Raw genomic sequence first — 26,728 nt, 5'->3', positions numbered from 1 at the left:
GAAAGATAATGGACAAAGCACTCTAGTCTGCGTGTCTGGTTCTTGTTCACTTTTCCCAGAGAAATCCGTCTTGCCCTGACAACATGACTAAAGGGTTTTGGGCAGACCACATACTATTATTAACCATTCATTGAAAACCAACTGTTGCATTCGCATAGACAAGTGTATCTTGAAAAGCGTATCCAAATTTATCTCTCATTAGTATCCATCCAGGCATTTCTAATTACAGGGGAGCCAAAAACTAAAAATTAAAAGGAGAGAAAGAAAGAAAAAAAAGAAACCATACCTTCATAGCTCTTGTTTTAGACTTGAAAGACTGTACATTCACCGAGACTAGTTATTAAAACTCATTATTGCAGCTTAGTTGTAAAAAACAAAACAAAACAACAACAAAAACCCCTGCTGTTTTATGAACATTCATGATAATGGTTGTGCAACCTGTTTGCAATAAGGTTTCCAGGACTGAGCTAATTGTGGGAAGAAATACATTTTCCTAGTTTAACGTAACTAGAGAATGTGACTAGCGTGACAGAAATGCCTTAATTCCACAGAAACCTAAAATATCTATTGCTACCATTAACAGTTTAGGGGGAAAATGATGAGTGGGTGCCTTTTCGTAACTAGAATCGAAAATACCGTCACTGTCTGACAACAATGACCAATGGTTATCCGGAAGAAAATGAACAATAATTTTCTTGTATAACTGCTTTGCTACTTATTTCAAACATAACTTTGGAATGAAAAGTGTACCTATAAATTAGATCTATCTACATGTATTGGACTTTTTACATAACTTTTTTATTTTGAAATAATTTAAGAAATTGCAAAAATATTATAGTGTTCGCAAACAGCCTTTACCCAGACTTCCCCAATGTATCATCTTACATAACCATGGTATATTATCAAAAACAGGAAACCAACACTGGTATACAATGCTATTAACTAAACTATACACCTTACTTGGATTTCGACAACTTTTGCCTTTTGATTGGAGTGTTGAATCCACTCACATTTAATCTTATTATAGTTATGGTTAGATTTCCATCTGCCCTCTTGCTTTCTGTTTTCTATATGTCTCATTTCTTTTTTGTTCCTCTGTTCTCTGTTTTAACTAGATATTTTCTAGTGGACCATTTTCGTTCCTTTGTTCATGCGTTATCTATGTTTTTGAGTGAATTTCTTAGTGATTGTTCTAGGAATGATGTCTTGATGCATCTTAATTTATTACAATTTGCTTTAAATAAATAAGAACTTAATTCTAGTACAGCATAGAAATGTCGATCTAATATGGTTCCAACCCATCCACACTCCTTTGCTATTATTATCATATATATTGTCTGTATGCGTTATAAACACAATAATAGTTATTGTAATTTATTGATTTATACCTTCTATATCTTTTAAAGAAGCTTAGAGAAGAAAAGAGAAAAACCATATTTATAGAATACTTTATTTTGACCTATGTATTTACTGTTTCTGGTACTGTTTATTTCTTCCCGTGGATTCAGTTACCATCTGGTGTTATTTCCTTACTCCATTATAGCTCCAGTCTCTCCTCACACTTTTGTACTATTATTTTCATAGGTATCACACCTTTAAATAAGCCCAACAATGCAATTTTATAATTGTTATTTTGTGCAGTTGACTTTTAAATCAGTTAAGAGAAGAAAAGAGAAAAAAATATATATTTATACCATTTTTAAAAATTGTCTGTATACTTACTTTTCTCAGTGCTCTCTATCTCTGTGTGGATTTGAGTTACTGTCTGGTATAACTTCCTTTCAGTCTGAATGTTCTTCACTATACCTTATAATGCATATCCCCAACCGAAAATGTTTTTTAGTTTTTATTGTCGTAGAAATGTCTTTATTTTTCCTTCTTAATCGAAGGGTAGTTGTTTTGGATATAGTATTCTTGGTTGGTAGTTCTATTCTTTTAGCACCTTGAATATGCCATCCCATGGCCTTCAAGTCTCCATTGTTCTGATGAAAAGTCACCTATTAATTTTATTTCAATGACCTTTTATGTGATAAACATTTTTTTCTTGCTACGTCCGAGATTTTCTTTTTGCCTTGGATTCTCAAGAGATCGACTATGATGTGTCTAGGTTTGAATCTCTTTGTATTTGTCCCACTTGGAATTGATTGAGCTTTTTGCCAGGTTTTTAATCAAATTTGGGAAAATTTTCGCTACTCTTTCTTCAGATATTTTTTCTTTCCTTTTTTTCTCTCTCCTCTTTTCTGAAATTCCCATTACATGTACATCAATATACTCAATGTCGTCTCCCAGTTTTTGAGGCTGTTCATTTTTCTTCATTATTTTTATTTTTATTTCTGTTCTTCAAATAATTCCTATTGATGTATCTTTAAATTCACTGATGCTTCTTCCAGCTCAAATTTGCTGTTGATCCTCTCTCATAAGTGAATTTGTCATTTCAATTATGTTTTAACTCCAGAATTTCCATGTGGTTATTTTTTGTAATGTCTATAATCTCTTTATTGCTATTCTTTATTTGCTATGTTATTGTGTCATACTTTCCTTTGATTCTTTAAGCATTGTTTTCTCTAGTTCTGCAAACATATGTGTAACAGATGCTTTGAAATATTTGTCTGCTAGATTTATAATCTGGAGTCTCTCTGAAATAGTTATTATTGACTGCTTTTTTTTCCCTGAGTATGGCTCACATTTTCCTTCTTTTAAGAAAAAATTTGATCGTTGTTGTCGTGTGTATTTATTTATTTATTTATTTATTTATTTATTTATTTGCTGCTGAAAATTGAAAATAATAGCTTATATGTGGTAGCAACTCTGGATTCTGACTCTCCCTCTGGAGAGGTTACTGTTGCTGTTTGTTTTAATGACTTTCCTCACCTCATTCTGTGGAGTTTTCCCCTACAATATTCAGTCTCTGAAGAGCCAGCTCAGTTTTACTTTTCATCTGTTTTTATTTTTAAGCCTGGTTGGAGAGTGACCCCTGAGTCAGGATAGCTTACTGTCATCCAGTGAATGGCCAAATGATTGCTTTAACACTTGAGCAAGTAAAGCTTCAACCTTTGCTGATTAATCTGCATGTGGCCTGGTGAATGCTTTCAAAATACAGGGAATTTGTAAGTCCTCTCTGGTTTTTACTTTCTGCATTCACAAAACCACATTTAGCAAGTAGCCTGCTAGGGTCCTCTGAGCTTGCTTCTTATCAGGTGCTGTCTTGCATATACACACTGTCTTCCAGACCGCCAGGAATAAGTGGGCCTCAGCAAAGCTCTCTCTGCCTGTCTCCTTTTCCAGAGCTCCCTATGAGATTTCTGGCTGGTCTGATGTTTTGTTGCTTGCTACAGTATGGATCCTATACACTAAACTTTCCTAATAGTTTGCTATTGCATCTCTATTGTTTTTGAAAACATCCCTAGACATAGTAGCATTTTTTATGCTTTCCTGAAAATATGCTCCCCCCCCATCCCCTCCCCCCACAACTCCTCAGGGCTACTCTGCCCTCCAGATAGAACTTCCATTGTGCAGAACACCAGTGGTGGTAGGGGTAGGAGCAGCCCCTTGCTAAAATGTCACAGACTCCCACTGTTCTTATTGAGATTTAGTAGATTTTTTAAAAGGAAACAAATGATTTTCATCTGTTGCATGTCTTTTGGTCAGTTTCCGAAATTGTTTTTTGTGATAATTCTAACCACTTTGTTCAGTGGTTTTTGCAGAGAAAATTACCCAAGTTTCTCACTCTGCCATTTTGGAAGTTGGCCCACATATATATTGAATTTTAAAGTGGAAGTGTTGGCCAAGATCTTAAGATAAAAGACCTAAGATATCTCTAAAATGAGTTGTGATGCAGCCTACTCCTTTACATTTTGAAAAAAAGCAGAAAGCAGGTGGATGTGAACATTATTTTACTGTAAAACCTCATACATACCTTACAAGTAATAAACGATTGGAATAGTAGGAATGTGGGGAGGACTTTGAAAGAGTTGTTGTTGTTGTTTGTTTGTTTGTTTTGGAGACCACTTCTTGGAGGTAGAGCTCTTCTTCCCTTGGTGAAGAGATCTGGGAGGAATAAACCTCCTAACAACCAATCACAAGAGAGGCCTTTAAGGAAACTACTCAGAAAATTTATCAGAGGGTTTAATATGAGTCTCCTGCAGTGGGCTGGTGTTTATTAATGCTTGCGAAATATAAAGGGACACAGGTAGCAGAACAGAGTGTTTCATTTGGGAAGTAATTGCGTTCTCAGAGCTTGTTGGAAGAAAAGATACACTTATGAGTATTCTCTATGGACTAAAGAGAACTCTTAATCTTAAATCCTATACCAGGGTTTTTCTTGGTAGGGCGAAAGAATCTCAGAATAAGATGTGTGGAAGTGGACTGCAGGATGCATTGAAGAGCTATAGAAGAAAGCACAAGACCTCAGCTAGAATAGAAATGCATCGGAACAGGCCAGAGACTACCAAAAAAGCACAAGACCTCAGCTAGAATAGAAATGCATCGGTACAGGCCAGAGACTACAGGGACGTGATCTCAGAAAAACCCACAAAACCCTCAGCTAGAATAGAAATGCATCGGTACAGGCCAGGGATGTGATCTCAGAAAAACCCACAAAATCAGCCATGTATAAAAGAATGAGCTTTATCATGTACCAGGCCCAGAGATCACAAAAGTAGCTTACAATGGTATCATGAAATAGTAACTTTTATCTCCCCGCCTTCAACCTTCTCCAACCACACGAGGTTAAAAATCAGGACTGTAAAGCTTGAGAAGTAGATGGGGAAGAGAAAAAGTCAGTGACCTCACCCATTCCAATAGGGTAAAACTTGGGGGGGGGAGAAAAACTTCAACTCCAAATCAAGTTAATTTCAGATGGCTACATAGGCCCAGCATTTTAACTTCTGAATTCATTAAAAATTATATATATACACACATATTATTGATACGTGTGTGTATATATGTGTGTATATATATATGGGTATATATGAGATACATACACATATAATATATCTCATATATATCCAATTGTTACCAGAAAAGTTCTGAAGCTAAGTTTCCATCAAGATAGAAAAAGAATTAACCCTGGATGGATTTAAAGAGTAAAAGGGAATTAGTTGCTCTAGAATTCAATGCCACTAGTCATGATTGTTGATATCTACCTACCATGTAGTTTCTAACCTGATAGTTTGGTATCTTAAGCATATTTCCCTCTTTTGAATTTAATATTGGGGGAGTATCTATCCAGGTCTTGCTGCAAGATACGGTAGTTACAATAGTGGTTAATAGGTGCTGAACACATTGATTATGAATGGAGTTGCTGGAAATGAAAAGAGGAAATTAAGTTGCCGACAGCAAATTTGGGCTCTAACAACATATTTCCTCTAAACATTTTAATAGTAGTCTCACCCCTTCTGGAATTTCACTTGTTCTGCTTTTTTTATATTTTTAATTAGAGATTGATATTTAACATTCTTTGATGTTAAGAATCGTTAGGAATGAAGGAGTACTATTCTGTGAATTTCCTTCATAAACCTGGCATTGAGTAACATTTATCCATCTATCCATCCATCCAGCTATATTTTAGGTGCTGCGCTAGGCACTAGAGATAATTCTATGAACAAGATAAATATGGTCACTGACTTTATGCATCTTTAGTTCTCTCAGGAAAGGTAGACAATGTGTAAGTGGAATGAAAGGCTTGAAGGACAATTACAAAGTGCAAATGGAACCAGTAACAGGCAGACCGCACATATTCCGAAGATCATGAAAGACTTCTCTGTGGAAGAGACATATAAGCTGAGTCCTGAAGCGTGGATGAGCTTGCTCTAGGTGAACAGTAGTTGCCTACAAGCCCTACGTGATCTGCCCCACCTATATTTCCAATATCATCATAAGCCTCTTTTGCTTTTGCTGACCACTTGCTAGCCACTCTTCTTTCAATTTCTCAAAAGTCCCGACTGGAAGAATATATTCCAAACCCACTCCCTCCCCACCCTCTATGGCTAGCTCCTTTCTAGAGCTCAGGCCTCAGGTTATTCTCTAGTTCTGATTTTTGCCTGTTTCCATCATTTTATAGACCTTTATTTCTAATAGTCTCATTCATTGGTGGTTTCTTATAAAACTAAACATAGTCTTACCATACAATCCAGCAGTCATGCTCCTTGATATTTACCCAAAGGAGTCGAAAACTATCAACACTCAAAACCTTTCACACAGATGTTTATAGCAGCTTTATTCACAATTGCCACAATTTTATAGCGACCAAGATTCCTTCAGCAGGTGAATGGATAAACTGAGGTACATCAAGACAATGGAATATTATTCCCTGCTGAAAAGAAATGAGTTAGCAAGTCATGAAAAGACACAGAGAAGACTTAAATGCATACTACTTAAGTGAAAGGAGACAATCTGAAAAGGCTACATATATACCATATGATTTCAACTCCATGACATTTTGGAAAAGGCAAAACTCTGGACAGAGTAGAAAAATAGGCAATTGCCACATTTGGGGGACAAAGAAGGATGAATAGGCAGAGCATAGAAAATTTTTAGTGCAGTGTAAATACTTTTAAGATACTATAATAAAAGATGGATATATGCTATTATAAATTCGTCAAAACCCATAAAATATACAACACCAAGAGTGAACTTAAGGTAAACTATGGACTTTGGATGATTAGGATGTGTAAATATAGGATTATCAACTGTAACAAATGTACCACTTTGGTGGTGGATGTTGATAATGGGGAAGGCTGTGCATGTGGTGAGTGGGCCAGGCATATGTGGCAAATCTCTCTACCTTCCTCTCACTTTGCTGTGAATCTAAAACTGCTCTAAAAAATAAGGTCTTTAAAAATAATAAATACATATTATTCTTTTTTGCTTGAAAAATAAGATGGAGTTTAACAAACCAAGGGCATGAGATCACATTTATGTTAAAAAAAATTAAAATTCTCTCTTTTTCTTTTTACTCTAAATTTATGGATATGCATTAAAGTAGTCTGGAGGGATACTCATCAAAATGAAAATAGTGATTATACTTTATTTTTTATTCACTTCAGTAGCTCATGTTTGTGATGATGAGCATGGATCATCTTTTAAGATTTAAAAAAATGTGATGTTTAAAAAGAAAGGACAGTTTAAAAATTTGAAACAAATTCTATTTTGAAAACAAAACATATTTTAGAACTTACATATTAAACACAAATAGTAAAGGCATATGAAAAGATGTTTCTAATTAGTTGTGATATATAGAATGCTAAAATATATGTGTTGTTTATAAAGTCTCAAGGAAAAAGTCTATGATGAAAGAATAAGGGTGTTCATTGAATATTTTATTTTATTTTATTTTAATAATGTAAAGTAATTGTAGAACAAAGCAAAACATGGAGAGTATTTTTCCATTAAAATATTTCTTATTTAACTACTTCCAAATTAAACTGGTACCTTAAAACGAACAAACATTTCCTTAAAATATCAGCACTAAAGTTGAAATTCAACATAAATATATTTCTTAAATTCTTGATATATAATTACAGTGAAAAATATTCCTTTCTTATTGTGAATTTGTATAATGATGACCCAACTGCGAAAACAATGGCATATGGCTTTTTAATTATAAACAGTACAAAAATAATTTTAATTTTCCGTAATTTTGATGAATTTCTCATAAAACACTTGGCAAATACAAAAAAAAAACAACAACCCTGAAGTTTCTTAATAATTATTCACAGAATAAAGTTGAACAAATAAATATGGAAATTAAACTGTACTATTAAAATATGTTTATCCTTTCCCTAAGTTCTGTGTGTAAACCCACTCATATAAACAATTAGAGAACTCAATCTATTTGGTCCCTTTGGGCAGACTTTTACTTCCTAAGATTCATATACCCATCATCATTTAAATCTTGGAACTACATCAAGAGGAAGCTGAACAATAATGATTGTTTATTTTTGTAGGTTTTAAAGAAGTTAGAGTACCAGAGAAGACCTTTGAAGTGTGAAGAGATTTCCTGTAATTGAAACCAAGATGTCATTTATAGATCCTTATCAGCACATTATAGTAAGTCATTTACTGTTTATGTATTCTTTCTGGGAGGGAGGCAGGTATATTTCTGTGCATGAGTATTGCTGGTGTTACTCATGAAGTAAAACTACGATTAATCCTGGATTTTTTTTCTAGAACTTGTATGAACTTAATGTGGTACAAATAGGCAACTATAATAAAGTTACATTTCTTCTTTATATCACTGTAAGTTTCCAGAAAAAGATGTACTTAAAGGGAAAAAAAAATACCGAAATATTTATAACAGGACTGAACTTTCAAGGAACAATAAAAAATCACTTAGCAATTATCAGCCTACATAAGATAACATTTCACATGGATTGGTAGAGAGAAGATAAAAGAGCTACTGAGTTGAAGGTTATATTTTAGTGTGTATTTCCAGGGCATTTAATTCTGTAAACTTTTCCTTAGATATGTTTAAACAGACTTTTCTGTGGGTGGTTAATTTTTATTAAAGAGTTGAGTAATTCAAATTTTAGTATGTAGTTTTCCACACTTCATTGGAAGTATACATTCTGTCTTCTGATCAAATAAACAAAAACAACAGAGGAGAAATTTCTTTGCTGATTTTAACATTTGAGATCCAGTTAGGTTTATATGGACTAGAAGTAATTTCCATAGATATTAAGGAATAATCCACGGTCTCATTTACACTTAAATTGAAACACTGTTCTTTAACCCCACATGCCTCCCTGGCTACCATCCTCTTTCTTTCCTTGTCTGGGAAGCAAGAGGTAATGTGCTACAGTTCTTTGTAGTGCCTTCTTCCCCTCCAGTCACAGAAACTGGACTTGGCTCTTCCATTCTTCCATTTCATGAAAAGGTCTTATTAAGACCTCTTTGGTGTTGAACCCAGTGGACTCTAGTTCCTCCACCTGACCCTCACCTCTGCTGATCATTCCTCTCTTTCTGGAAGTCTTTTCAATTTCTTCTGTTTCTGTTTCACAATTCTCTGGTTTTGTTTCTTATTTCCTTGCTGTCGATTCCTTTCTTTGAAAGCTTCTCATTGTGTTTGACTTTTTAAAATTGAGGTATAACATATATAAAGTGAATAAAACTTAATTGTTCATCTTGATGGATTTTATCATATGTATTCCACACATGAAACTATCATCCAGATAAAAATACACAACATTATGACTACCCCAGAAGAGTTTCTTATGTCCTTTCCAGTCAATAAACTCCACAAAGGTAACCAATATTTCACTTCTATGACTATAGATAAGTTTTGCTTGTTCTTGACCTTCGTATAGATGTCTGCATTTAACATTATACCTGTGAGATTCAATCATGTTGTGAGTAGCAGAATTTCACACTGAATGGTAACGGTGCCTTGCTGTAAATTGGGCAGCCATATATAAGTGTGGCTTGATTTCTGTCCTGTTCTGTTAGTCTATTAGTCTTTGTCCCAGTATCAACCTATTTAATTTCTGTAGCTCTGAAACGTGTCTTGATATATAATGAATCCTCCAACATTTTGTACATTATATATAATGTAAATTCTACTACTTTTTCTCCTTCAAAATTGGCTATTTTCATTCCTCTACATTTTTATATAAAACTTGGAATCAGTTTGTCAATTTACACACATACACACACACACACACATACACACACAACTGCTGGGATTTTTATTGTACTGTTATGAGTCTGTAGATCAGTTTGAAGAGATATGACATGATAGATAACAATATTGGATCTTCCAATCCATTAGCAACCCACGAATCTAACCCAAAGCTAATGTTATTTAGATTACCTTTAATTCTCTCAATAGTGTAGTGTAGTTTTCAGTAAGAAATTTTTTTTTCAGATGTTTTTCTTGAGAGTTGATGTTTTAGTGCCATTATATAGGTAATTATAAATTTCATTTTGCAATTAGTTGTTGCATTATATGAAAATGCAATTGATTTTTTGTAGATCCAGTGAACTAATTGAATTTCTTTATAATTCTAGTTGTTTGTGGATTCTTTTGGATTTTCAACTTACACATTCCTGTTATCGATGAATAATGCTAGTTTTACTTTTTCCTTTTTAATCTTTAAATATTTATCTTTCTAAGCTTTACTGATTATTGACCACTTACTTAGGTATAGTTCATAAGTTTGGAAATGTCATATTTTCATAATTGCTCGATTAAAAATATTTTCTAATTTTTATTATGATTTATTCTTTTATACATGGGTTACTTAGACTTGTGTTTCTTAATTTTCAAACACTTGGTAATTTTTTAAATTGCTTTTGTCATCGATTCTTAATCTAATTCCATTGTATTCAGAAAACTTACTTTGCACAATTTTATGTTGTTTGTAATATGTTTATATATGATTATGACCTAGCATATTGTCTATTTTAGTAAATGTTTCATACACAACAATATATTCCATATTAGACTTTTGTTTTATGAATTTTGAAGATATTATTAGTGTATATAACTTGAATTACATAATTATAGTTTTCTGTTTAATTGATATTTTATCATTACGATAGATCCTTTTCTTTATTTCTAATAATGACTTTGTTTTACATTTTACATTGTCTTACTACTGTAATTCCTAATTTCTTTGATTGCTATATGCATCCTTTTACTTTCAATTTATATTTTCCTTATATTTAGGGTGTTGTTCTTATAAAAAGCATATAATCGGGGTTTAAAATGAGATAATATTTTTTCTTGAAACAATATCCTACTTTCTTTCACAATTATGGTTTTCTTTAAATAAAGTTAAACAATGAAGGTAGGATCTTTTTAATTGATTTTTCATATTAAGTTTCTATATCTTATGTGCAGATTTATTTTTCTCACCTTACCACCTTGAGAGATGTGTGCAGAAACCACATATTTGTATCACATTTTTCTTTACCTTTTCATCAGAGTTAGACACTCAACTAGTATTTCAATTAATAGCCCTTTTAAATAAAGATATCCTAAGAGCTTTATAGGTTTGTTTATTCTTCTTATTCTTGCTGTGCCTGTATGAAAAAAAAACAAAACTATGTGCACGTGTGTGTGTAAATCGTTGCAGTAACAAAATTCCCTGCTCTATTTTTCACAGAAAGATACATTAAAAAATATATTAAGTGAGCACAGTCAACAGAGAATAATGTCAGAAAAAGGAAAGATGAGGAAAACCAAGCCAGCTAATTAGTAATGAACACTGCCAGACAGGCCAGTGCAGTTTGGGCTGCCTCAAGGCACAGAAAATTGGACCCATTTTCACACCTGTGATGCACTGACATGTTGGAGAATCCCGTGGGCTAATGCAGCAACTTATAGCCAGCAAGTTCTCTTGCTTCCAGTGGTGCTGGCTTTTAAGAATGTGGTAGAAAATGGAGTGATAGATGTATGGCAGAATTCGGTTGCTGGACACCTAGAATTGTTGTGAGGCACTTTCCAGAGCTTATTGTATCCCCAGAGTTTATTGAAGTGCTTTTGGGCCAGGGAGACGTGAATTTTACAAGGCTAGATCAAGTGTAAAATATTTATAAAAATTTCCATTTTTTTTTTACTCTGAAAATATGAGTCACTTCTCTGGAGTGAAAAAAAAATCTATTTCTACCACCCATTAGCAACAGAGGGTCACTACCCCATGTCCACAGAAGCTACAATTGTCTTCACATTAGAGTCAGTCAGCCGCATGGATGTGCTAGCATGAATGCCTGTGCAAATACAGGGCCCTCTGAAAAATGTCATTGTTTGATGACTGGAAATTTTGCCAAAACAGTAAAAAGATTTTATTCTAGATGATTACGGCAACATAGCAGTGGGGAAAAACAAATACTGTGTAAGTAATCAAAGAACTAGTGTTCCAGGGGCAGTTCCAATCATCAGTCACGTGCTCACGAGCACCTAAACTCTGTTTTAACTGCTTTGTATGGAAAACAGGGTCCGAACTGTACCTGCAGTGTCTGTTACATAGGGCTTGGATGAATAATACATTATTATGTGTACAAAAGTATTCTTTAGAAACTTAATGAGATAAGGTATTTCCAGGGGACTTTAGAAGACGAGATACTGCACTGGGAAATCAAAAATATAAAGGTAACAAAACTACTGTTACAAAAGCACAGCACTCTGCACAAACTTAGAAGTTTTATGGCAAATAGCATATCTTTTTGTGAGCTTTGATTCTAGAAAAGTGAAGAGGAGAGAATGGTTAAGTGATAAACTTTTAACCTTTCCCTGATTCCAGCCATTTCCTGCCACAAGCCTCTGACCTGAGGGGAAAGCACACACATTTAATGAGCAAGTGGAAAGTTTCTTGGTTCACAAGAGAGAAGAAACTCAAGTCATATTTTTGATTCTGACTCTTTTTTAATGATGTCGGCTGGAGCTAAAAAATTCTGTTGCCAAATTAGATGTTTTGGACATTAGTATTGCTTGTGCATGTAGCCCATCTATGACTGAATTCTTAAAGCAGTTTAGATAACCTCGTAGATTGAAAATATATAAACTGATAGCTCTTTTAAAAATGTGAGAGAATAGTAACACAATGCCTGTGACTCTTAAATGTATTAAAGTGAAACTCTACACCACGCACTGAAAATGAAAACAACTATCTTATTTTAAAAAGTGTCATGACTCTTGGATGTTGTCAGAGCAACAATTTTTTAAAAAACATTTCTGAGGTCTGTTTGAAGTTACCTGTTGCGGATTGTGGTGATCACTGAAATTGTGGTTGTGGTATAAGATAGTGGTTCAGTACTGAGATTAGGTAGTCTTTATCATACTAATAGTCTTTAGTTTTTATTTGAGTTAAAATTAGGTAAGAGAAAAAATATTTGCGTACAGAATCTACCTTCTCCATCAAATTTGTTTTGTGACTGTTTCTTTGGTTCTCCTTTGTAACAGTAGGATTTTTAACAGATTAAGGCAATCGTCAAATTGATTTTGTATAAATTGACTGATTCTTTTTTCCACATCCAATCATTTTAGTTACACATGTCAATATAATTCTTCAGAATGAATTTAACCTCTTTCATAGCTTTCATAATAACTGAGTTATTGTAATTGCGAAAAGAAAAAGGGTTGTGATTTTCACTGTAGAAAAGATTATAGATGAAGAAAGATGCAAAGTAGGGTAATCCAAGACCTGAAGGCAAGGCTTAATCTTGGTGACTAAGTCACTATATTGAGCTTATATTTGACATCTCAATTGAAATATGGCATCTTTTTTGCCAACTACCAACTAACATTGTGCTGAGTCATAGTTTCTCCAGGGAACACTGGTTGTCGATTCAATAATATTTCCTCTGGCATCATTCCTGAGACATATACGAAAGTCTCCTATTCAAGTCAGAAACTAGCCTTGTCCACACTAGTTTGAAATTTTATGTGATATTGGCCCCAGGAACATGGCAAGGGATTATCAAAATACAGAAATTATCTAAATATGGATAATTATTGACTGAAACTGAGCACTTTTCTCCAAGAATTTGTACTTTATAGATACTCTCCTATTGATTTTTACAGCTCTTAGAGAAAGATTGTCATGATTTCGAAACGTCTGTTTTAGAAATAATTTGCAGGTTATCTGAAGATTTATGATTTCCAAAATTAACTTGTAAAAACCAAGAAAATATTTGATTTACTCCTTATTTTCTGTAAACAGTATGCAAGTATTTCACTTATAGTTAAGACAGAATTGAGGCTGATGGAAATAAAAGCAGATTAAAATAGCTGAATGATGGAGGAAATAACCCAATTAATAGATGGAGTATAGATCAACTACAGATATAATAGAGAGACTAGATTGTAACTTTCTATACCATTTTAATAAATGGAAATAGCCTTTTTTTATTATTAAAGGTGTCATTCTTCTCTGTGTAAGTAAAGGAATGGAGATAGCAAGACTGGATTCTAATTAAAGTTTAACTTTTACTACTTATGAGATACGGGGAAATTAACCTCTTAGAATCTCACTTTAATTATGTATAAATATAAATAATAACATATTTTATAGGATTTGGGGGGAAATTCAATGAGAATTTGCATCTAGTAGAATGTCTAACATATGGTTTATACTCAATGAATTCTTATAATAATCTCTATGTATGTTATACTTGACATGAAATAAATATTTGACATGAATACATCTGCGGTGATTTCAAAAATTGTATTAAGTAATAGATAAAAATATTGCTAATAATTTTTATGTTACAATGGAGTTTTTTGACATTTGAAAACCCATGTGGTATTAGATGTTCTAGGATACGGAAAAAAAACATAAATGATTTGGGATGGTGTCCTATTATATGTAATAATTATTATTGAGTTCTTTTTAATGGAGAAAGCTAGTCCCTAAGTCGAGTTTCAAGAGCATCTACTTATTCTCTTTCAGGCCCAGGTATCATTTTTCTAGAATCTCTCTCTCTCTCTCTCTTTTTTTTTTTTTGCATGTGAATGTCTAGTTATTTCAGTACTATTTGTTGAAAAGACTATCTTTTCTCCATTGTATTGCTTTTGCTCCTTTGTCAAAGATCAGTTGACCATATTTGTGCCAGTCTATGCCTGAGCTCTCTATTCCATTCCATTAATATATCTGTCTGTTCTTCAGCAGATACTATACTGTTTTGATTCCTTTAGCTTTATAATAAATACTAAAGTCAAATAGCATCGGCTCTCCAACTCTGATCTTCTCCTTAATATTGTGTTGACTATTCTGTGTCTTTTGCCATTCTATGTAAACTTTAGAATCAGTTTGTTGACATCCACAAAATAACCTCTTAGGATTTTGTTTGGGATCGCATTAAATCTACAAAGTAGAGAAGGACTGATATCTTGACAATACTCAGTCTTCTATCCATGAACATAGAATTTATTTAGTTCTTTTATTGTCTTCATTCATCAGAGTTTTGTTGCTTTCCTCATACAGACCTTTTACTTTTTTAAAAAAAGATTTATACCTAAGTATTTCCTTTGGGGGGGCATATGCAAATGTAAATGATATTGTGTTTTAATTTCAAATTCCACTCATTCATTTTTAGTGTATAGGAAATGGATCGACTTTTGCACATTAACCTTATATCCTATAACCTTGCTATAATCACTTATTAATTCCAGGAATTAAAAAAAAATCAGTTATTTTGGGTTTTCTACATAGACAATCATATCGTATGTGTACAAAGACAGTTTTATTTCTTCCTTCACAATCTGTACATCTTTATTTCCTTTTCCTATCGCATTAGCTAGGATACCCAGTACAATGCTAAAAAAGAGTGGTGAGAGGGGATATTCTTGTCTTGTTCCTGATCTCTGTAAGAAAGCTTCTAGTTTTACACAATTAAATGTGATATTGGCTGTGGGCTTTTTATAAATATTTTTTACCAAGTTGGAGAAGTTCCCATCTATTCCTAGATTGCTGAGAGTTTTTATTATGAATAGGTGTTGAATTTTGAATAGATGTCAAATTGTTTTTTCCCCATCTATTGATACGATCATGTGATTTTTCTTCTTTAGCCTGTGCTAAATTACATTAATTGAGTTTTGAATGCTGAACCAGCCTTGCATACCTGGGATAAATCCCATTTGATTATAGTTATAGTTCCTTCTATACACTGTTAGATTTTATTTGCTAATAATTTGTTGAGAATTTTCACATCTATATTTATGAGAGTCTGTAGTTTCCTTTTCTTCTAATGCCTCTATCTGATTTTGTCAGGGTAATGCTGGCTTCATAGAGTAAGTTAGGATCTATTCCCTCAGATTCTATCTTTTGAAAGAGATTAGAGAATATTGGTGTAATTTCTTCCTTAAGTGTTTTATCAGTGAATCCATCTGGACCTGGTGCTTTCTGTTTTGGAAGGTTAGATATTAATTTAATTCCTTTATAGATATAGCCCTATTCAGATTGTCTTGCTACTTGTGTGAGTTTTGGCAGACTGTGTCTTTCCAAAAATCAGTCCATGTAATCTAGTTTATCAAATTATAGGTTTAGAGTTGTTCATAGTATTCTTTTATTATCTTTTTAATGTCCATAGGCTCTTGAGTGAACTTCTCTCATTCATTTATAGTATTTGTAATTTGTATTCTCTCTTTTTTTTCTTATTTAGTCTGGTTAGAAGCTTATCAGTTTTATTGATCTTTTCAAAGAACCAACTTTTGGTTTCATCAATTTTATCTGTTGATTTCCATTTTCAATTTTATTTATTTCAGCTCTAATTTTTGCTATCTTTCTTCTGCTTACTTTGGACTTAATTCATTCTTTTTCCAGTTCCCTAAAGTAAACACTTAGACGATTGATTTTAGATCTTTTATATATGTATATATGTATAAAATAAATTTCCCTCTAAGCACTACATTCATTGCATCCCCCAAATTTTGATAAGTTGTAGTTTCATTTTCATTTAGTTTCAAATATGTAAAAATTTCTCCTGAGACAACTTCTTTGATATATGTGTTATTTAGAAATGTATTCTTTAATCTCTAAGTCTTGTGATTTTCTAGCTATCATTCTGTTACTTATTTTTAGTTTAATTCCATTGTGGTCTGAGAGTAGACATTGTGTGACTGTTCTATGTGAACGTGAGAAGAATGTGTATTTGGCCATCGCTGGATGAAGCAGTCTATAGATGGCAATTATATCAAGTTGATTAACGGTGTTGTTGAGTTCAGCTATGTCCTTACTGATTTTCTGTCTGCTGGATCTGTGCATTACTGATAGAGGGGTATTGAAGTCTCCAAGTATGATAGTGGATTCTCTTCATTTTTTGGTGGGGGGAGTACATGTGATTTTCAGTGTTAGTGTAAGGCCACACACTTTTATTTTAAAAGCATTCACTTCTTCATGATTGATAATTTCATTTCTATAAAATAAAACATTGGCTACTCATAGCTCTTATAAATATAGAAGGTATTTCCCTTTAACAAAAAACTTGAATAAGATGTTATCTTGAAAGATTTTACATGCTTTTCTGCCTTTTAAAATAATATATGCTCATCATTTATGACTTTACCTCATCTTGATCCTGAATTGTGAATCTGGATATCAATTACTCTATTGACAGAGTGATATCTTCAGAAAGTGTTGAATGCTATGTAACTTTCGACCACACTAATGCTGGTTTCTATGAATCTCTGTTTTTACATTTTTTTACCTCTTTGCTTTTAGACTATCATCACTCACTTCTCAGTATTTTTAGTATCTTAGTTTCTTTTTAATCGATTATAGACTTTTTAAATTAAATTTATCAGGGTGACATTGGTTAATAAATGATAAAGGTTCCAAGTGTACAATTCTATAATACATCATCTGTATATTGCATTGCGTGTTCACCACAAAAAGTCAGATCTCCTTCTATCATCGTGTATTTGATTCCCTTTACTCTTATCTGCCTTCTCCCCTTTCCCTCTGGACGTTTTAACCAGTTAAGTAAATCCATTAAAATTAAAAATTGTAGGAGTAGCTTATAAACGTGGACCTCTTCTAAGATTAAACAAAAATGTCTGAGCTTTAGATAAATCCTTGTAATCTTTTCAGTTGCCCAGAGATCTGTATGAGTTCCTGTTTACCCATTCTGGTTTTTTGTTTGTTTGCTTTAATTTTTACCTTTTTTAATTTTTCAATTATAGTCAATATTCAATATTATATTAATTTCAGGTATACAGCACAGTGGTTAAACATTTACATAATTTACAGAGTGATTCCCCCATAAGTCATAACCTGGCATCATACATAGGTGTTACAATATTATTGACTATATTCCCTAAGCTGTAGTTCACTTCCCTGTGCCTATTTTGTAACTGCCAGTTTGTATTTCTTAATCACTTTTTCTTTTTCACCCAGCCCCCCAGTACCCCTTCCATCTGGCAACGATAAATTTGTTCTCTGTATCTGTGAATTCCTTTCTGTTTTGTTTATTTGTTTAGTTTGGTTTTCAGATTCCACATGTAAGTAAAATCATATGGTATTTGTCTTTCTCTGTCTGACCTATTTCGCTTAGCATGATACTCTCTAGGTCTACCTTTGTTGTCACGGATTGGAAGATTTTATTTTATTTTTATGGCCGAGTAATATTCCATTACAAATATGTACCACATCTTCTTTACTCATTCGCCTTTTGACTGGAGCATTGAATCTATTTAATTTAAAGTAATTACTGATAGGTATATAGTCATTGCCATTTTATTGTTTTCTAATTGTTTTTGTAGTTCACTGTTCTTTTCTTATTCTCTTGCTCTCTTGTATGTTGATGACTTTCCGTAGTGCTGTGTGTGAATTCTTTTCTTTTTATTTCTTGTAGATTTTTGGTTTTTGGTTACCACGTGCTTAATATATACTGAGTTATGTTTATAGCAGTTTAAGTTGGTGGTTGCCTAAGTTCAAACAGTCTAAAATCATTACCAATTTTACTCACTCCCTCCATGTTTATGTTTTTGTCGTTATTTTTTTGCTTCTTTTGTGTGTGTTGTGTGTATTGCTTAATTTACTGTTGTAGTTACATGTGGTCTTCCTACTTTTTGCATTAACCTTTTTACTAGCTTAAGTGCTTGTTGATCTGCCGCTTTTATTATTTTGTGTTTGGCTTTGTCAGTGAGAAATTTTTTCTTTACAATGTTTTCTTATTCATACTTATTTATTTTTTCTTCTTAAAGAAGCCCTTTAAACATTTATTGTAATACTGGCTTGATGGTGATAAACTCCTTTAACATTTTCTTGTTTGGGATTCCCCACTTTGTATTTTTGAATAAAATAATTTGGTAACTAATTTCCAGTTAGGTTAAGTGTTTAATAAAATCTTCTAGGTGTTAATATTTATTATGTGCATATAAACTATCAGGCAAATAGAAACTTTTAACATTGCTGCATATGGTTTATTAAATTAAAATTAATAAAATTAATGTAAGTGGTTTATCTGTTATTGCCTTGGATCCAAAGATTTTGAAAGCTGTTCTGGAAATGTGATGCCAAAAAAGATATTCATTGAACAGTAACAATAAAAGCAAACAAACCTAAATAATGCAAACATCTTGCTCTGACCTTGCTTTTCTAAGGCAGGGCTTCTTAGTCATCCAGGACAAAGCCTGATTGTGCTTCTGGAAGGACTGCAGTCCTGATTTACATGATTTCCCAAGCGCTTGGTGAACCTGACAGCAAAGAAGTCCTAAGAGTTGAGCTGTAGTGACATTTTCTAGCATGACCTAGAAGTCTGAATAATTCTGTGATGAGAGAGAGGAGAAAATCAAAAAAGGAACAGCCTTAGAATCAAAGAATGTTTCTAGTATGCATGTTGCTTCTTTTCGACTAGAACATTTTTTATTAGTCTCAAAGAAACAATAAGAATGATTTACTTGGATTCTACGTTGGAAGTTTATTTTTAATATACTACCATTTTCTTTCCAGGTGGAGCATCAGTATTCCCACAAGTTCACAGTAGTGGTGTTACGTGCCACCAAAGTGACAAAGGGGGCCTTCGGTGACATGCGTAAGTCCTCTTATTTGCTTTTCTATTAAAAAATGTGTAATTATGGTTCACTTTTCAGTTGTTTGAGTTCCTTTATACGCCAGGGGCTGTCTTTTCTTCAAACGTGGTTATATTTGTTTATATATCTAAATGGTAACATTTTGAACAGTTCTCTGATGCTCTTTTATCTTTTGGAATAGCATTTCACCTTGACTTTACATTAACTGAGAGTACTTGAAGTCAGACACAATGACTGCCTTATGACATACAAATCTTTAGAATTCAAAAAATATCTACTTAACTCAATGTTAGAAAAAGTGCTGAGTTGACTTCAGACAAGCCACCTCTGTGACCTACTATGACTCTAGGATTAAAAAAATTCAGTTTTTCTAGTTCTTATGCCTTTGAGTGTGTTTATTACATGTAGAAATAGCTACAGAGATTGGTGTAAGACAATCTGAAACAATGTAAAACAGAGCCTGAGGATAATGTTGGATTAACCTGTTGGCATGTTAGAGTTGAATTAACTTCTCCATACTATAAAAAGCAGTTTTTCTGGGTAATCTCACCACTCAGATAGCTGGGGTTCATGCAGGTGGGAATATAAAGAAAGATAGATAAGCGTGATGATGATGAATTTGGTAAAGTTTTAGATTATTGCTAAAAATGGAAATGGGTTTTAGAGAACAGGTTTTAAAGAAAGAATGGAGATTTCAGTTTATCAGTGTGGCAAATAGGGAAGGCTTTTTAAAACTCATACCTGAGAGAAGAGCATGTGGATGGCGAGAGCAGGAAGTCCCCGGCAGAGAAAACAGCATTTTCTAAGGCAGGGGATGAGCTGAGTGCTTCTAAGGACTGAGGGCAGGTCCGACATCGTTAGAGAATGGACAGTAAGGTGAAGAAGGACCAGACTAATATAATGAAGACTAAGAATGAAACTTAGGAAGAATCTGATGGCATTTGAGACATGAGTCACACGATCGGACCTTCATCGGTAAAAGTCAAGGTGGTAAAGGAGGAACAGGTGGTAGAATCTGATGGCAATAGTTTTGGATGAGCAGTGGTTTTCATGAGACGTGAGGAGGACAAGGACAATTCTTTCAAATCTAGTCTGGACTACGGCTTTATATTCTAAATTTTATCTCCTACTTCTGTCTAACACATTTCATCACTGCTTTGCCAGTGTTTTTCTTAAGTTAATTTTATTTGGCTTTTTATAGTTTTTTGCATTTTCATCATTAAAATGCGAGTTCACTGAAAGAAAAGTTCCTGTAAAAAAGGAGCCACATTAGAAGCCATATTTAAAAACTAGTATCTTTCATGACCTTGGGAAAGGCACAGGCTTTACGACTCAAGAGGTCATACTGTTAGTTAGAAAAGCTAAAGATTATGTCAGTAACTTGCCAGACATGTAAGTTTCTGACCTAATTGGACTTAAAAAATAGAGTTCTCTCATAAAAAGCAGCAGTAACCCTTTTCTACCAGTGCGGAGCTCTGTCATGTAGAGACAACGGGTGTTAATATGCTTAAGATGAGTCCTATAGCAGTTCAAATCTATAGTCCATGAGTCTCCTTCAACTGGTGTGGAGCTGATTTCTTAACTACTTTCCCCATAGGCTCCAAGCACCTTGGTCCTCATTACTTGTGACTTATAATTAGGAGAGGGAAGAGGATAATGCTGCAAGTGCCATTTTAAACCTGTTTGAGTTGACATTGAAAATAATACTTAAAAATGAGCATGAGGTATGTATTTATCTCATGAAACAGGGAGCAGTTACATTTTGGATGCCCGCAGTATGCACAGCACAGGTTGGACCCTTGATCTCTAAAAGCTTCTCTTTTAAAGTGAAGGACCCAGGGGAGGAATAGACACTGGAGATTAACCACTATAGGAGAAAGGACAGTGTTATGACATGCTGTTGTTCTGAAATTTAGAGAAAGAAATTAAATATTTGAGGGCTTGTCATACTTTGCCCACTCTATTCATTTTGGTTTCTCTTCCTCTTCCTCTTTCTCTTCCTCCTCCTCTTCCTCCTCCTCCTTCTTCTTTTTTTTTTTTTTTGAACAAGGGGAACGAACTGTTGGTAACTATATTACTTTAATGAGTTTCCAGGAATTCAGAAGAGATAAAAACAAGGAAGAGTCTTAGAGAAATCAACTCAATGATAAGATTATTATGAAAAAGTGAAGGGACAATATACAGTGCAAACACTTTATTTTTGAGACGTTCTAGGAGGTTACAGGGAAGGTATAGGCATTAGCTGTCACTCTTCTAGGAGAAATTTTTATGATATTGCTAAATTTGAGATGTTTGTATATAGAATTTTTTTAAAGATAGACAAGGATAAAACTATAAAAAAAAGTCCTAAGATATGCAAGACCAGGATAACAGAAACCTATACTCTCTTCTGTTGTTGATATTTAAATAAATGTGTCTGCATTTATTTAAAAAGACCAATTCCCATAAAGTTTTACATGTTGGTAAAGAAGAATGACAGATTGCTATTGAGTTTTTCAGCGGTTGCCTGTGGGGGCTTTCTCGGGGTGCCACCCAAATCAAATAATTGATTCTTGGTAAAATACTGATATTTGCTGTTTTTGAGGTAATATGAAGATTATATCTATTTTTTATTTTGTCCCTTGATAAATCATCCTGTTTTTACTAGCTTCATTCAGAAATACCATATTGCATTGCTAAAACATCATAATAAAATTGACATGATCCCATGAATTATCTTTTGAGGGGTCAGAGCTGACATTTTAATTATAACATCTCGCTCATTTCCTTGTTTTTACCTGAGGGCACTGGACCCACCAAGAACAAGAGAGCATCTTCCCAGATATAGCTGCTCCTCTTAGTATGCCCAAATGTATCACTTATACCCAGTGCCCCATTGCCAACCCTTCCTTGCGTTCTTATGCTCATGTCATATGAAAACGTAGTTTGAAATTTCAAATTTGTACCTGACTTATTTAAAAAATAGTCTCATTTTTAAAATAAGTAGTTTGCATTAATTTGGTATGTTAATATAAGTCCCACTTTTAAAGCTAAGGAAGTTGTAGATATAACATGGAACCAAGAGCATGTCAACATCGTGGCAGTTGCTAAGCATTGGGTGGAGGCATATTAAACTCTGTGTTCTATATTGTTCTCTTCCTCTTCTAACAGAAGATATATGTTTGCAGAATGACCACACAATGACAGTAAAATTTCAGCTGGTAATAAAGTTTTCTTTGTGCATTTATGAAATGAAACACACATCCCTAGCTACAAACCTCATTTTATAACCAAATGAAACAGCTGCCACAAATTTCTGCTCCTTTTAAAAAGTGTTGGGGAAAATAGAGATCATGTATGATAATGGAAGCTAGTCTCAGAATTCAGAACTATATAGAGTCATGTTTCATTCCCTAAGATGAAATCACATAATGAATGCCATGTTTTGAAACAATAAAATATTATAGCAATGTTAGATATGTTTAATATTCTAATTATGCCTATGTGCTGAGGATTCTTGTCTGGTCACATTGGACACCAGCCTCCTTAACATCATAAATATTAGAGCTTCTAAGGACAGCTGTAGGTTTGCAGACGGATCTCCTTTCCTTAAGTATTCAGGAGACAACAGAGCTTAATGCCTATGCATAAACTTTTAAGAAAAAGTAAATACACTTGGAGAACTATGAACTCATTGCATTTAAACCAATTTTTATAAGATCATATTACTTAATATCTTAAGATACTGTTTTAAGGTTTTCTTGAGAACCTTAAGCTTCTATTTTTTACAATGTCTGGGTCTGTGGGTAAATGATGTTTTATTTCAGATAAACTCATAGCAAGATCTGAATCAAGTTCCTAATTTTTAAACGGCTGTACCATTGGCAGGTCTGACGTTGACCTAATATCTCCAAACAGAGCTTCTCAAATGTCATTGTCTAAAAGAATCACGAAGGATCTTGTTCAAAATGCAGATTCTGACTCAAAGGGTCTGGGGAGTAGATTCTGCATTTCTAACTCACAAGTAATGCAGACACTGCTGACTCATGGGACGTAGTTTGGGAGACAAGGTTCTAGGTGTTTTCTCCTCTGCTACCCTGACATCTGTCCAGACTTCTTTTTACTACTTGCCACATGGGAGTGTAATCATGTCTTTCTTAGACTGGGGCCTGTGTCTTTTAGAAAACTTTTTAGAAAATAGTTGCTGAGCCTTGAGTCTGGAATAGTAGTAAGATCTGAGAGAATTTTGGATGAATAACAAGAATACATAAATATATGTAAACATATCTTCTTAGATACTGCTTTTTCACCTCACTAGAGAGAGAAGTTTTAAAATGTTTTTGTACTCCATTTCTTATAGATAATACATATCTCTGATTATTTCTATGCATAATTATCTAGAATTTTCTTGGGTTTCAATGTGCCAAAACTTTATAACACTTTTGTCTTAATCTGATTAATCTTTTGGAGGACATTAATTATAGTGTGTTAAATATTTTTTATAAATAGCACTGCTGTTGGCCTATAGCCACCTGCTACTTTTAAATATACCTTTTCTGAATCAAATATTTCCCTGGCATCAGATCCTCAGGTTAGAATTGAACATAAGTTTTGGCTTACTACTCTTTTGGCAATGTATCCACCCAAAATTGTAAAAGTTCTAAGTATAATAAAATAATTTCCCAGTGGGCTTTTTAAAAAAGAATTTCAAAATGAGTAAAATATTCCAGAATACCCATCCATTTCTCATCTCTCATCTTGTGCTTTCTGTGTAGTAGGGATATAGAATGTGTTAAGGAGACACTACAGTTCCTCATTGATTTTGAAAGTCATGTAGTTTATTAAGTTGTCAGATGGTTTTATGAGTACAGTTAATCCTTTTCCTCTCTATTTGAATTTTATTGGTTACTTTTTGGCTTGTATGTTTGTATATGTGTGTTTTAGGTCTGATGAATACAGCGAATAATACTGTCCTATGATATTTTGAGAACATCGATTGATCATTAGGTGGAATGTCTCCATGTTTATTCAATAAGATAAACAGAGCTACATTCCAGTAGTAGATTTGTCATCAATGCTTTTGTGAGATAATAAAAGTAAGTTCCTGTCAAAATGACGAGTATATTACCAGCACTGATAAGGACACAATCCATATGTTCTCTCTCTTTTTTTCAAGACCTATCAGTGATGAATCTTCCTTATTTAATTCTATACATATATGTCTTATACTTGAGCTTCTTTATCTTAAAATGCTTTTTTTATTTTTCATGTATACACTTTAATATGTTAATGGTCTACCAAGTGAAAGAAAAACCTTAATTTAATTTAATTTAATTAATTAATTTATTTAGCCTTCAGCACCCGGTGTTCCTAGGTGGTCCGAGATCAGACAAGATTGGAGTGTTGAGGGTGGCATCACCATAGACAGAAAACTTTAATTTTAAAAACTTTTTACAGCAGAGTGATTTGCAGCTTTCTTATCATCTGCTAAGTAAATTCTCTTTGCCAAAAATTACATACAACTTCTAAAAGGTGTGATTAATATCAAGTGAAATTAAATTTAAAAACAGATTAAATTTTTGAAGAGAAGTATTCTCTTAAAGTTTTTATGTCAAAGAGAATATCTCTGCTGCTCTAAAAGTTTAAGCACTTATATGAAAACATTTATTTAAAAATTGTCTTTAAACTAAAAATTATATGACATAGAGATTGAAATGTCTAGTTACTTAGCTGAGGTATGGTATGAGGATTTTTGAAAAATTTACTGACTCCTTAGAAGCACTTTTCCATTCTCACTCCTCACTTGAGATATATATTTTTTATAAAATATTTTAGATAAAATTCTAGGCAAATGCTTTGAAGTTGTGTACAAGAATCCTCCAAAATCTCCAGATGCAAAATGAAATAACAATTTGGAAATTTTATCTTTGGAAAAGAAATGTTAAAGAAATATAACCCAGTGCTTATTCCAGCAAGGCTCTATTATTAACGTCCTCATCGACAAACGCTGAGCATCTGCTATGGACTTAGCACTTGGTGCCTTGAAGAAGTGCAACAGGAATAAGCATAATACTTATGGTAGATAACTTTATTGAGTGTCTATTTCATACCAAAGTGGCTTAGTGGTTAGACCAAGGACTCTGGAACTGGCTGGCCGGGATTCAAATTTCCCTTCCACTATTGATTGACTACAATGAATTTGGGCAAATTACTTAGTTTTCCTAGGTCTCAATTTACTCAGCTGTTAAATGGGGTGATAATTATACCTTCCTCGTAGTTTTTTTTTTATGAGCATTAAATGAGATTATGGAGTGCTTATAAAAGTGCTTGATGCATAGTGTACACAATATAAGTGTTTGTTAAATAAACAAAAATGCTAAGCAGAGTTCATAGGACTTTATATTATACTTCATTTATTCACTTCAGTAACACTATGAGGTATGTGCTGTTTTTGTTTTAATTTTATAGGTGTAGAGATTTATTTAAAGACATCAAATAAATAGTCCGAAAACACACAGCTGTTATGTTTTAGGGCTAGAACTCAAATATGTCTCATCCTCATGTCTACTTATGCAGCAACTTTGAGCAGTTTATGACCTAGCTGGGAAGATGAAATGGGTATAAATAAATCTTTGGAAAACCAGCCTTAGAGAGTACATATTCAGTAATGATGCATTTAGATTTTACAGTATTACTGCTTTAAAAAGTTTTGGCATTAAACTTCCAAGAAGACTTTACAGCTTGAGTGGAGTTTGAGATGGGTTTTGTAACTTAAGTAGACTTTTAATATGTGGAATGGATGTGAGACATTTCAGTTTGGAAAAGAAATCATGAGAAAAGATTTTAAAAATGAGATTGACATGATATGTCTAATACATATTACTTAGGGAGCTTGGCTATTTTTTAATAGTTTACGCTAGTGAATAAATGTCAGGTAGCAAGAATAATGCCTTGCTTTACTGAAGCGGTTCTAAACTGTGGGTCCATTTTTTTCCCCCCAGGGCATGTCGGCAATATCTGGAGACATTTCTAGTTGTGATAATTAGGGGATCCTACTGGCATCTAGTGAATAGAGACCAAGGATAGTGCCCCAGACCAAAGAATTATTCTGCCCAAAATGTCAGTAATGTCAAGGTTGAGAACTCCTGTTTTAATGAGAAAGAAGAATTATTCTTGCTTAGAATGCAATCCACATATATAGTTAAATCCACATAGTTAAAATTAATAATATAAAAATATGTTTAATAATATTACATAAGAACTTCTGGAATTACTCTT

At 33.4% G+C, this 26,728-nt stretch overlaps 1 protein-coding gene across 1 annotated transcript in view; it reads left to right on the top strand.

The window, feature by feature from the left end:
- Positions 1-26,728, top strand: part of PLA2G4A (phospholipase A2 group IVA) — a 120,283-nt gene that overhangs the window by 13,473 nt on the left and 80,082 nt on the right. The window contains exons 2-3 of the mRNA XM_006907728.3: positions 7,947-8,049; positions 19,392-19,473. Coding sequence (XP_006907790.1) covers positions 8,017-8,049; positions 19,392-19,473 — 115 coding nt within the window. The 5' untranslated portion in view covers positions 7,947-8,016. The remainder of the gene's footprint in view (positions 1-7,946; positions 8,050-19,391; positions 19,474-26,728) is intronic.

Source organism: Pteropus alecto, unplaced genomic scaffold, assembly GCF_000325575.1.
Source record: "Pteropus alecto unplaced genomic scaffold, ASM32557v1 scaffold101, whole genome shotgun sequence".
NCBI lineage: Eukaryota > Metazoa > Chordata > Mammalia > Chiroptera > Pteropodidae > Pteropus > Pteropus alecto.
The sequence above is the reverse complement of the archived record's forward strand: the minus strand, read 5'-3'. Positions and strand labels throughout refer to the sequence as shown.